Source organism: Podarcis erhardii (genome assembly GCF_964252035.2).
Source record: "Podarcis erhardii genome assembly, chromosome: 6".
Classification (NCBI taxonomy): domain Eukaryota; kingdom Metazoa; phylum Chordata; class Lepidosauria; order Squamata; family Lacertidae; genus Podarcis; species Podarcis erhardii.
In genome coordinates this window covers 8,710,050-8,723,950 of record NC_138510.1, presented here as the reverse complement: position 1 = coordinate 8,723,950, position 13,901 = coordinate 8,710,050, and the positions used below count along the sequence as shown (strand labels likewise).

Here is a 13,901-nt window from a genome sequence, read left to right as displayed (position 1 = left end):
AGCTCCCAATTTTCCCGTTTTAGGAAAGAAATTACTGTGCAAATGTTGAATAAGCAGGAAGCAATTGAAATGTGGCTGAAAAGAAAAGATAATACAAAAATTGGCAGGGGAGTAGAATCGCAAGTAGTTGAACGGCTGATGGAGACTTGACTGGGAGATCGACATGAATATGTTTTAAAAGGCTGCTTATGTGATGCAGCCCTATTGTCTGGATCCACCCCACAACCCCATCTTTTCACTGGGACTCACTTTTCTACCGAATTTTCCTGTTTCTCTGTTTCTCTTGCAATGATGCTCATCTGCTAAAATATCATGTAATATTGCATCATTGAGAACTGGGAGCAGGGTTGTCCCATAAATGCAGGGGTCTAATTGCCCTTCCCCATGTTGAAAGGTATAATTAGACCAATATTTTGTGAGTATCCTTAGGAAGTGCTGCCCTCACACTTTTCACTGCTGGATTCCAGTGATTGTGTGACAGGAAAACACTCTTCACATAGACTCGGTTTATTTTCATTGATCTAAATCTAGTTAAAGTCCCATGACTTAAAGATGTGTGCTGTTTTAGCCCTGTTGGATCACAGGATGTGTGGCATGTTTTCCTGAGCGTGTTCTGGTTGCTGTGTGCATGTTTTGCAGAAAAATTAAAAATTAAAAAATAAATAAAAAAGGAATGAGTGGTGCGTGAATCACGGAATTTAGTTTCACATTGTGGGGAGGTGAAGTCACCTTGGACCTCAAAAGCATTTTCACCAGACAGCTGGTTGACAGTGGAGTTTCTGCCTGAGAATCTTAACGTCCCTGTGTGACTCCCGAGTAAAGGGCTCATTGCAAATAATGACGCTCCTCGAGAGTAAAGGCTCTTAGAATAGGCTCAAGCTCCTGCAGCCGGTTTTGGACGTGGTCTGGGAGGCTTCAGCTGGAATTTGCCGCTTGTTGGAAACCACATGAATCACATCTTGCTGCTCCTGAACCTGGGTTTTTTTTGCTTTGCCCTGCTGCTGTCTGGCTCTCCAGTGAAATGGCAGTTTGCATGGGAATAACAATTATTTCTGGCAGAATCTGGAGCTGCATCTACTTGTGAAGAAGAAAGGGCATGAGATGGTTTTGTGGGGACTATCATGGTTTGTCTGAAGCTGTCGTTTTTCTTTCTACCCACCAGAGGGTGCACTTTTATTAAGTTTGGAAATAGAGGAAAGTCTGAAAAGTTTTTTAGCAGTGAAAGCAACCTAAAGGTCATAGAATCATAGAATCATAGAGTTGGAAGAGACCACAGGGGCCATCGAGTCCAACCCCCTGCCAAGCAGGAAACACCATCAGAGCACTCCTGACATATGGTTGTCAAGCCTCTGCTTAAAGACCTCCAAAGAAGGAGACTCCACCACACTCCTTGGCAGCAAATTCCACTGTCAAACAGCTCTTACTGTCAGGAAGTTCTTCCTAATGTTTAGGTGGAATCTTCTTTCTTGTAGTTTGGAACCATTGCTCCGTGTCCGCTTCTCTGGAGCAGCAGAAAACAACCTTTCTCCCTCCTCTATGTGACATCCTTTTATATATTTGAACATGGCTATCATATCACCCCTTAACCTCCTCTTCTCCAGGCTAAACATGCCCAGCTCCCTTAGCCGTTCCTCATAAGGCATCGTTTCCAGGCCTTTGACCATTTTGGTTGCCCTCCTCTGGACACGTTTCAGCACCTTAAAGGTGAACAGCTGCATAAAGTTTTCTGATGAACCCTAGTGCCTGAAAATTATGGCGTATTATTGTTAGTCTATTGCAGCAAACACAGCAGGCATGCCTACTCCTCTGGAAGATTTGCAGCCTGTTGAACTCTGATGTAATAAGAGAAGAAATAGAATGCACTCCTGATTCATCTTGCTGTCCTAAACACGGGCATTCCTTTCTTTGAAACCTCTTGTGTTGAGAATCTGCTCCATGTATAGGGGTAGGTCACAAACCTGGAGAGATGCTCTTTCCACCTTTTGAAAAAGGTGAGTTTTGGAAGGTGTGTGTTAGGAGATTTGGCGTGGGGTTTATTTATTTATTTTAATTGGTGTGTGGGAGGGTAGGCCATGTGGAGCTCAAGAAAGCAGTGTGTGTGTGTGTGTGTGTGTATCAAGGAGGGAGCTTGTGCAGGGGAAATCAACCAAAATGAGAGAGAGTCTGGAAACCAAGCGGTACAAGGAGCAGCAGAGGGAGCTGGGTGTGTTTAGCCTGGAGAAGACCGAGAGGTGATATGATAGCCATCTTCAAATAGCTGAAGGGCTATCACATGGAAGAGGGAGCGAGTTTGTTTTCTGCTGGCCCCAAGGGTAGTACCCGAACCATTGGATTCAAATTATGAGAAAGGAGATTCTGACTAAGCATCAGGAAGAACTGTCTTGACGGTAAGAGCTATTGGAATGGACTACCTTGAAAGGTGAAGGGACACAGGTGGCGCTGTGGGTTAAACCACAGAGCCTAGGACTTGCCGATCAGAAGGTCGGCAGTTTGAATCCCCGCGATGGGGTGAGCTCCTGTTGCTTGGTCCCTGCTCCTGCCAACCTAGCAGTTTGAAAGCATGAAGTGCAAGTAGATAAATAGGTACCACTCCGGCAGGAAGGTAAACGCCGTTTCCATGCACTGCTCTGGTTCGCCAGAAGTGGCTTAGTCATGCTGGCCACATGACCTGGAAGCTGTACGCCGGCTCCCTTGGCCAGTAAAGCGAGATGAGCGCCGCAACCCCAGAGTCGTCCGCGACGACCTAATGGTCGGATCCCTTTACCTTTACCTTGAAAAGTAGTGGGCTCTCTCTCCTTCATTGGAGGTTTTTAAAGGATGTTTTAAAGACGGGTGGCTACTTTTAGCTTGTGGTTCCTGAATTGCACTAGATGACCATTGTGATCCCTTCCGACTCTACACTTCTAGGATTCTAGGTTAAAATTGTTGCAAATAAGCTATTAAATCCAAGAACCCCATCATGGTGGGATGTCTAGCAGCTCTGGCAAGTTGTGTTATAAGATCTGATCACCAAGTTCAGTATCAAAATACATGCCCCACCCTGGTCCGAGGCAGGACCATCTTCTCTCGCATTTGCCTTCCTCCCATGCTTTCCACTCAGAATCTAAGGCCTCCTTCCGCTCCATCTAAGGCCAGCAAGAATGTCTAGCTGATTTGTTTCATTCGAAAGGAAAGCCAGGAGATAGATAGATAGATAGATAGATAGATAGATAGATAGATAGATAGATAGATGATAGGACCCTCGTACCTATGGGACCGCCTCTCCAGGTATGTCCCACAGAGGACCTTACGGTCTTCAAACAAAAACATCTTGGAGGTCCTGGGCCGCAGGGAGGTTAGGCTGGCCTCAACCAGAGCCAGGGCTTTTTCGGCTGTGGCCCCGATCTGGTGGAACGCTCTGTCACAAGAGACTGGGGCCCTGCGGGACTTGACATCTTTCCGCAGGGCCCGCAAGACGGAGCTGTTCCACCAGGCCTTTGGCCAAGGCACAGCCTGACCCCCTCTTTTGGTAATCCTCACAGAACTCTAGCCCAATGGTTGCCATTCATTTGATTTTGAATTGATTTTAGAATGAATTGATTTTAGAATGCTGTGTTACTTTTATTGTTGTTAGCCGCTCTGAGCCCGGCTTCGGCTGGGGAGGGCAGGATATAAATAAAAATTTATGATGATGATAGATAGATAGATAGATAGATAGATAGATAGATAGATAGATAGGATGCATCATTTTCAGATTTCCCAAAGCCTTTCAGATGTGGATTAACAACCTGTTTCCTTTGTCGCTGCTGCTGAAGGCTGTTCATGGCTCACTGCTGCTGCTCTGGCAAGAATGTTGACCACTTCTCACAGCTACTCATGCAATTAAGCTGGGCATCTGGTTTATTAGGGCTGCTATATTAGGTTGGTGATGGAAAACCTTGCTCAGATAACATCACGTACTGCACATGCCTCGTCCCCATCCCTCCCCCCCCCCCCGTGTTCCTGCTTACTTAATTTGTGTCTGTACAGTGCAATTGATGTAAAAAAAAAGGGGGGGCATTTTGGAGAGCCCTGCAAGTCAGAATATGGGTCCCTGCACCTAAGATCCAAATTTTGCTGGTTGTAACAGCAGTGGCAAAGGGAGAAATAAGGATTGGGTGCATAGGAGCAATGTACAGTGGTACCTCGGGTTACAGACACTTCAGGTTACAGACACCGCTAACCCAGAAATAGTACCTCGGGTTAAGAACTTTGCTTCACGATGAGAACAGAAATCATGCCAGCAGCAGGAGGCCCCATTAGCTAAAGTGGTACCTCAGGTTAAGAACTGTTTCAGTTGAAGAACGGACCACCAGAACGAATTAAGTTCTTAACCCGAGGTACCAATGTACTTAGGTTTGGTTTGAGCAAGTGGGTGGGTGGGGGAGAGAGAGAATTCTGGGGTTGCGCCAAAGCCATCACGAAAAGAATTGATGGCTTTATTATCCTTCCTCTAAGAGTGGCATGACCATACGCCTCACTGCTTTCTCACATGAAGGTGACTGATTGGCTATATGGAACCTCCATGTTTGGGGGCAGTTTACCTCTTTGTTGGGGAAGAGCAGAAGTGGGTAAGGTCTGTTGTCTTTCATGCACTGCTTGTAGGACTTCTCAGCTGCATCAAGGAGGCTGATGGATCCTTTGGTGTAGGACTGCTCTTAAGAACAAAGAATCCAGAGATATACCTCCTTAGATTGATAGATTAAGAGATACCACCGGGGGGGGGGGGGGTTCCTATATGCAAGTACAGCTGCTAGAATAGTGATTGCTGCTAGGTGGAAGTCACAAACTATACCCACAATGGAGGAATGGATTTGTAAACTAAATTTTGGCAAAATTAATTTTGGGAAAATGAACTGCTATAATAAGAAATCAGTCGAATCAAAAAAAGGAGTGAAAATGATTTGATGAATATATGGCAAAATATTGCTCAAAAAAGATATGTTAATATGTCTAGATTAAAATGTGAAGTACTGGATGGAAGAAAAACTAGTAAGGAAAGATAATAAGAATATATAGATGATTTGAGATGATTGTAGAATGCAAAGATTATTGTAAATTGTGTAATGTGGAGGAAATCGAGTGGGGGCGGAGGGAAGTGGGAGAAAATAATATGATGTATTGAGGAAATATAAATGTATGGGGGGGTGGGGAAGAAATGGTGTTGGCTTTGGTACATCTGTATTGTAATGTAATATGTGAAAACCAATAATAATAATAATAAAGACCTTAAAGATAAAGGGACCCCTGACCATTAGGTCCAGTCGTGACCAACTCTGGGCTTGCGGCGCTCATCTCGCTTTATTGCCGAGGGAGCTGGCATACAGCTTCCGGCTCATGTGGCCAGCATGACTAAGCCGCTTCTGGGGAACCAGAGCAGTGCACGGAAATGCTGTTTACCTTCCCGCCAGAGTGGTACCTATTTATCTACTTGCACTTTGACGTGCTTTTGAACTGCTAGGTGGGCAGGAGCAGGGACCAAGCAACGGGAGCTCACCCCATCGTGGCGATTCGAACCACCAACCTTCTGATCTGCAAGCCCTAGGCTCTGTGGTTTAACCCGCAGCGCCACCCGCGTCCGTCCCCCCCAAAGAGCTTAGGTGTTGCCCTTGTTCTCGGGGGGGGGGGGAATCTGTTCCTCACTTCCTGTGTACCTACCTGTTTCCAGCTTAAGGCGGAGCAGCATCTGTAGGAAAGTGGAGGGCAGGCCTCCTTCAACCTCCTTCAGTATGGTCCCGCCTCTCTCCCTCTCCCTCCCTCCCCCCCCCCTCTCTGCTTTCCCAGGAAGCTTCAAGCAGCCTGAATTGGCTCTTCCAAATGAAGTGCTAACAAGAGGACCCTGGCAGGAAACTCCACTGTAAACAGAAAGGCACAGAAGCAGCCACCGGTGGCGGGAAGCTGCTTCCCTAGCTGCCAAGGAGCCTGCGAGATGGAGCTGTCCTCGCACCCGGCTTCCCCAAACAGCTTTCAAGGACCGGACGGGATGGAAAACCTTGGCAGCATCCTGAAGCAAAAAGCAACGGAGAAGCATCACCGAGCTGAGGTCATGATCGCAGGGGAGCAACTGAGGTATGTTCTTTGCACTTGAGCCTTCTCTCTTTCAGGGTTCCCCATTCGTTTGCTCCCCCCCCCCCTTTTTGGAAGTGGCTGGCTGTAACTTTCCAGTACTCGGTTGCAAGCCAGCCAAAGAGAGACAGATCCCAGGCTTAAGATGCCTCTGTTATTTTATTTCTTTTAAACCTTTGTGCAAATGTAAGTCACAATTGCAAAAGGAGGGTTTGTTGTTGTTGTTTAGTCATTTAGTCATGTCCGACTCTTCGTGACCCCCTGGACCAGAGCACGCCAGGCACTCCTGTCCTCCACTGCCTCCCGCAGTTTGGTCAAACTCATGCTGGTAGCTTCAAGAATACTATGCAACCATCTCGTCCTCTGTTGTCCCCTTCTCCTTGTGCCCTTCATCTTTCCCAGCATCAGGGTCTTTTCCAGGGAGTCTTCTCTTCTCACGAGGTGGCCAAAGTACTGGAGCCTCAGCTTCAGGATCTGTCCTTCCAGTGAGCACTCAGGGCTGATTTCCTTCAGAATGGAGAGGTTTGATCTTCTTGCAGTCCATGAGACTCTCAAGAGTCTCCTCCAGCACCAGAATTCAAAAGCATCAATTTTTTGGCGATCAGCCTTCTTTATGGTCCAGCTCTCACTTCCATACATCACTACTGGGAAAACCATAGCTTTAACTATATGGACCTTTGCTGGTAAGGTGATGTCTCGGCAAGGTGATTACACTGACTAAATGCGAGGTGGTCCCTGATCTATTATCATCATGCCACAGTCACCCGCCAAAGGGCAGAATGGGCGAGCAATCTGCCTCATCTTTGAGGGTTTCCAGCAAGGGCAGGATCCTGTAGCATATTACGGCAACAAAAAAATCAAATAGAGGAACTTAGCTACTGTCTTGGTGGTCTCCTGGTCTCTCCCCTGTAATAAGAAGCATCTAACCTCCGTCTCTGGTTTCCATGTTGGAATACATAGATGGTCTAGAAATTGTTGGGGGAGATCATCATACATTTTACAGTTAAGCTAGAGTTTCCACCAGGTGGGCATCGCATGGGCAGATCCAATCTCCTTCTGCCAAACCCACAAACCTACCCGAAAGGAGGTTAGAAGGATTAGAATTGAACCTAGCCAGCGAAAAGACCCTTCTTTCTTGCATATTAAACAAAAATTGTAAATAATTAAGATTAAATTCCTGCATCCCAGAGAGTCGAAAATAGAGGGGAGCATTTTTCCCCCACAGCTGAGATTAGTCCCTGGCAATCTATGTCCCACAGCCTAGTTTTTAACATGGTCTTGGCGACTGGGAGAGCCACAGCACCCAAGAGATCCTCTGAAAGCCCGAGTTGTCGTATCTTTGTACAAAACAGTTGTAGCCCTGGGGAAGGGAAGGAGTCCGACAAAACTCCACTGAGTAAGGTCTCTTTGTCTGCTGAAAAACAAATGCTTAGCCAGCATAAAAGAAAGATAGCCACTGGCCTATTTTAAATGTATTCTGAATGTTCTTATGTGATGCCAATAAAGGTTAGGTAAAGGTAAAGGGACCCCTGACCATTAAGTCCAATAAAGCGAGATGACCGACTCTGGGGTTGCGGCGCTCATCTCGCTTTATTGGCTGAGGGAGCCGGCGTACAGCTTCCAGGTCATGTGGCCAGCATGACTAAGCCGCTTCTGGCGAACCACAGCAGCGCATGGAAACGCCGTTTACCTTCCAGCTGGTGCGGTACCTATTTATCTACTTGCACTTTGACGTGCTTTCGAACTGCTAGGTTGGCAGGAGCAGGGACCGAGCAACGGGAGCTCACCCTGTCACGGGGATTCGAACCGCCGACCTTCTGATCGGCAAGTCCTAGGCTCTGTGGTTTAACCCACAGCGCCACCCGCGTCCCTCCCAATAAAGGTTACTTGACTTAATTTATTATCACCATCATCATAGATTTGTAAGAATTGGATGGCACCCAAAAGTCATCTATGCCACCTACCTGCAATGCAGGAATCACAGCTAAAGAGTCCCTGAGAGGTGGCCATCCAGCCTCTGCTTAAAAACCTCCATCGAAGGAGAGACCACCACCTTCTGAAGGAGACCATGCTGCTATCGAGCAGCTCTTGCCGTCAGAAAGTGCTTCCTAATGTTTATTTGGAATCTTGTAGCTTAAAGCCATTGGTTCAAGTCCTATCCTCCATCAACCTGGTAAGGTAGCCCATCTAGGAGGAGAAAAACTCTGGTCCTGAACCTCCGCTACCTTGTGAGATATCTTTGACAGAGGCATAGGATACGGAGCAAACTCTAAACCAATCCTGACCGCAGTCGTTAAGATGTTTGGAGGGTGCCTTGTATGCTTCCTTCCAGCGAATCCTGCAGCCAAGCTGGTGCCAAACGTCTTGCTCTGCTTTCCTTTGGACCACACCAGCAAGGCCGAGAGGAGGGCCTTGTCATTTGGGTAGCCCAGGACCTCTGTACGCCCTGCCCAGGCTTGCACACTATGGAAGGTCGCTTTGGTGCTGCTAACACAGCAGTTTGACTTCAACCCCGGAGGCACACTCCATTGTCCCTCGAGACAAGACAGATACCAGCAACAGCAACAAACTTAATGATGAAGATGTTGAGACAATGTACGGCAACTGTGAAAAATATGAATTGCATGCTAGGGATCATTAGGAAAGGAGCTGAAAATAAGACTTCCATTAGAGTAACATTTGGTGCAACTGCCCTTGGAATACTTAGGGGGTTTTTTTGTATTTGTTTTTTTTTTGCAGCATCACCATAGAAAGGGTATTGTAGAAAGGGAACAGGCTCGGAAAAGGGGCACAAAACTGATTAAGGGGATTGAGAAGAAAGGTGGCAAAATTTGGGGATATTTAGTTTAGAGGAAAGGCGAGCAAGAGGAGAGGTTTAAGGTTATGCATCGTGCAGAAAAGAAGTTTTTCTCCTTCCTAAGCATACTTTCACAGGCACTATCTGCAGGTTTATAAATACAATGCTGGTCAAACCATCACAAGAGGTGTTGAAATTTTGGGAGCTTGGATAGTTCCTATGGAATGGTCTTGGTGGTGGGGTGGGCATTTTTATTCTTATTTATTTATGATTACAGCGGTGCCTCGGGTTACATACACTTCAGGTTACATAAGACTCCACTAACCCAGAAATAGTGCTTCAGGTTAAGAACTTCAGGATGAGAACAGAAATTGTGTGGTGGCAGCAGCGGGAGGCCCCATTAGCTAAAGTGGTGCTTCAGGTTAAGAACAGTTTCAGGTTAAGTACGGACCTCCGGAACGAATTAAGTGCTTAACCTGAGGTACCACTGTATTACTTTGTCAAAATAAAATACAAAAATATAAAAATACATATAATGCTATGCTCATAAGGGCTAGAAGCCTGGTAATTTATTTATTTCAATGTAGGGTTGCCATATTTCAAAAAGTAAAAACCAGGACACCCTGAAAGTTGTTGAGCTCCTCCCCCCCCAACCCCCCCCCCCCACGATTTTTCGATTCACTTCTCTAAGATCCAGAACAAAGCGCCACCTTTTGCAAATTCCCTCTGGACGTCAACGACACCTTTGGAATCCCAGTGATGTCCGGGAAAATCCGGACGTATGGCAGCCCTGCTTCAATGCCAGAATTGTTTTGCAAAGGCCTCTTTTGAGCAAGCCCCCGATGGACGGCAACCCTTGCCAAGTGAAAAACATTCCATGAACCAGGTCCATCAAACAGAAATCATGGCTGGAATTCCAGAAGCTGTCGAGTGTGAAGAATCCTTGTTGGTTTTCTGAACCATAGAGGGCATTTCAGGACGGCGGCTCCACTGCCTGAGGACGGTGTTTGTAGGTGCAGGCAAGGTGAACGCAGGCCGTGATGACTGCCTTCTGCTGTAGAACGGAGGAAGATTGTCCTGGTCTATAATTTTGTGGCAGGTGGCAGGAGGGAGTGCGCTGGGTTGGGGTCAAAAGCAGCCCATGTAAAACTCATCTTTACCAGGTTTGGCTCAAGCCAGCTGTTGGCAGGGAAAGGATTTGGAAAGATCGCATTCCATGTGCTTTTATTGGGAAGCAAATATAGGAGTAGACTCTCTTCTGGTGAATAATGATATTTACTGTTTACAGAGCCACTGGAAACCTAAGTGCTGCACACAAAATAAAATCTTGAAGACTGCTTTCAGCTTGACGTTCTTTCTTTTTAAGTAGTTACGGAGGAAGATTTTGTAGGAACGAGGAAAGGAAATGTTGTCCCTATTTTCAAAAAGGGGGAAAGAGAGGACCCAAATAATTACCGCCCAGTCAGTCTGACATCAATACCAGGGAAGATTCTGGAGCAGATCATTAAGCAAACAGTCTGTGAGCACCTAGAAAGGAATGCTGTGATCACCAATAGTCAGCATGGATTTCTGAAAAATAAGTCATGTCAGACTAACCTGATCTCATTTTTTGACAGAATTACAAGCCTGGTAGATGAAGGGAACGCAGTGGATGTAGCCTACCTTGATTTCAGCAAGGCATTTGACAAGGTGCCCCATGATATTCTTGTAAAGAAGCTGGTAAAATGAGGACTTGACTATGCTACCACTCAGTGGATTTGTAACTGGCTGTCTGACCGAACCCAAAGGGTGCTCATCAATGGTTCCTCTTCATCCTGGAGAAGAGTGACTAGTGGGGTGCCACAGGGTTCTGTCTTGGGCCCGGTCTTATTCAACATCTTTATCAACGACTTGGATGATGGACTCAAGGGCATCCTGATCAAATTTGCAGATGACACCAAACTGGGAGGGGTGGCTAACACCCCAGAGGACAGGATCACACTTCAAAACGACCTTGACAGATTAGAGAACTGGGACAAAACAAACAAGATGAATTTTAATAGGGAGAAATGTAAAGTATTGCACTTGGGCAAAAAAAAATGAGAGGCACAAATACAAGATGGGTGACACCTGGCTTGAGAGCAGTACATGTGAAAAGGATCTAGGAGTCTTAGTTGACCACAAACTTGACATGAGCCAACAGTGTGACGCGGCAGCTAAAAAAGCCAATGCAATTCTGGGCTGCATCAATAGGAGTATAGCATCTAGATCAAGGGAAGTAATAGTGCCACTGTATTCTGCTCTGGTCAGACCTCACCTGGAGTACTGTGTCCAGTTGGACTCTGACAAACTGGAACGAGTCCAGAGGAGGGCAACCAAAATGGTCAAAGGCCTGGAAACGATGCCTTATGAGGAACGGCTAAGGGAGCTGGGCATGTTTAGCCTGGAGAAGAGGAGGTTAAGGGGTGATATGATAGCCATGTTCAAATATATAAAAGGATGTCACATAGAGGAGGGAGAAAGGTTGTTTTCTGCTGCTCCAGAGAAGCGGACACGGAGCAATGGTTCCAAACTACAAGAAAGAAGATTCCACCTAAACATTAGGAAGAACTTCCTGACAGTAAGAGCTGTTCGACAGTGGAATTTGCTGCCAAGGAGTGTGGTGGAGTCTCCTTCTTTGGAGGTCTTTAAGCAGAGGCTTGACAACCATATGTCAGGAGTGCTCTGATGGTGTTTCCTGCTTGGCAGGGGGTTGGACTCGATGGCCCTTGTGGTCTCTTCCAACTCTATGATTCTATGATTCTATGATTCTATGATTCTATGAAATGAAAGAAGGGTACAGTCATATCTCAGGTTACAGACGCTTCAGGTAGCGTTTTTTTGGGTTACAGAACTGCTGGAACCTGGAAATACTGGAATGGGTTACTTCCGAGTTTCGGCAGTTACGCTAAATTGTGCTTTGCGCATGCACAAAAGCACCGAATCGCAACCCACGCATGCGCAGACACGGCGCTGTGGGTTGCGAGCGTGCCTCCCGCACGGATCACGTTCGCAACCTGAGCATCCACTGTATTTGTAATTTTGGGCCCTGCCAGACCTACTATTTTATTACATACTCATGCTGATTTGTGCTGTTGATGCTGTCCGGGCAGTCAAATGCAAGGCCGCTTTCAACACTTCGTATAAATTGTTGTTGTTGTTTTTATACATCTTTAGGGACCAGTTGTAAACGTTCCTCTTCAACCAGCTCTTTGACTGATTAACATTCTATGCCCTTTTAAATGTGGGGTTTTTTTGGGGGGGGGTATTGTTTTTGCTCTTTTTTTATTACTGTCAGAGCTGCCCGAGGTCCCAGCTCACAAAGGACCAACGCCAGTTCGTTGTTATATACAAAAGTCTTTATTGAAGTTCAGTTTCGATTTCAAAGCCGCGGCGCGCAGCTCTACGTCTCAAACACTAGACCGCTGAAGCTCCGTCTGAATCTCCTCCCCCCAGACACCAGTTTAAGACTCTAGCCTTGCTCCACCTCTTCCTTTGCTCTTTCCTCCTCTGGGTCCGCCTGTCCGCTGGGGTCTTGCCCTTTCTAGACTCTTCTGACGCTGAGTCCCCTGAGTCTTCCCCCTGCCTCCGGCGGGCTTTAGGACCTGGTTCCCAATCCGGGTTCTCTGCTGTCCCGCGCGCCTGTACATTTGAACTTGGCGCCCGCGCCCAGCCGGCAACCTTCCTCCTGACCGTTACACTGCTCCTGTCACTGCTTCCCCCTTCGGGGAGGCTAGCTGGACCTGACTCCCCCTCCGTTCCCTCACTCTCCAATAGAGGCGTGGTCAGTCCTGACTCATCTTCTCTCCCTGCTGGAGGAGACGCTGGCCCTGATACATGGGACTCTTCCCCCCCACTACGCTCTGGTGGGGGAGCTGGTCCTGATCTCCCGCTGCTGCTTTGGGAGTCCCCGCTGGCCCCTTGCTTCTGGTGCGTCCCCCCGGGACCCCCCTTGCCCTGGCCATCGGCGCCCCCCTCTGGGAATCTTCTGATTCGCTGGAGAAGCTCATGGAATCTCTTGGGCCACTGTCATACTCCCCTACGCTGCCCTCAGATTCTTCCCCTTCGCTCTCCATTTCCTCTCTCCCCTGTGCCTCTGCTCCTGAGCCCCTGACATCCATCCCCCCCTCGAAGCCCCCCTTCCCCCCTCCCCCTCTTCGGGTGCGGGTTCCGGGTGCTCCAGTGCTGTGGGGGTGAGTGCGGGATACAGTTCTTCCCCCCTGGTGTGCAGCCAGCCAGCTTGATCCGGCCAGTCCGTAATGGGCTCGTCGACGTCGATCTCCTCTGCTTCCATCTCTCTGCAGCTGTGCTCGAACCCAGGATCCTCCCCCAACACGTCCATGTCCCTCTCTCCCCCTGTTGCCTCGGGTGATGCTACGTGTAAGGGCCCCCTCAGCAGTTCCCTGCTCCACCCCACATCCGGTTGATCGTCCCACCAATAAGAGCAGTCTGTGGCAAACCCCGAGAGAGATCCCTCTGGGGAGCGTGTGTCGGGCGCTGGTTCCTCATCTGATGAGAACCCCTGGAACGTGCTGGCTGAAAGTGTGGGTGTGAAAAGATAGTCGTCGAAAAAATCTGCCGGCATAGGTCTGTGTGGGAAGAGTGCATGGAACTCATCTTTGAGGTAGTGCTCCTCCACGGCATAGTACGGTACCCACCTGTTGGCGCTGGCCGGGGTACCTTCCCTGGCTAGGAGATATTCAACCCCCTCTTCCCCCCATCTCGAGTCTAAAATCTCCGTGACCTCGTTGAGTGGCGCCGCCCTCGGTGACCCCCCCCCCCGTTGGCGATTTGCTGAGTGGGTCTGATGTGTTCCCTGGCGCCTGAAACCTGTGGGGTTCCTTGTAGGGTGTGAGCACTGATCTATGAAAGACCGGGTGCATTCTGGAGTCCTCCGGGAGTGTCAACCGGAAGGCCACTGGATTGATTTGTGCCTCGACTTGGTAAGGCCCTAGTTGCTTGTGTCTGAGCTTCTTCTTAGCTAACGTTCTGGCCGGCACTG

General features: G+C 48.0%; 1 protein-coding gene across 2 annotated transcripts in view; it reads left to right on the top strand.

Annotated features, from left to right (window-relative positions):
* The first annotated feature begins 5,801 nt into the window (after nucleotides 1–5,801).
* The window catches only part of LOC309344969 (DEP domain-containing mTOR-interacting protein-like), a 36,966-nt gene continuing 28,866 nt past the window's right edge, over nucleotides 5,802–13,901 (top strand). For both annotated transcript variants that reach the window (XM_081867932.1, XM_081867931.1), the window contains exon 1: nucleotides 5,802–6,087. In XM_081867932.1, the coding sequence (XP_081724058.1) occupies nucleotides 5,948–6,087 (140 nt within the window). In that variant the 5' untranslated portion in view covers nucleotides 5,802–5,947. The remainder of the gene's footprint in view (nucleotides 6,088–13,901) is intronic.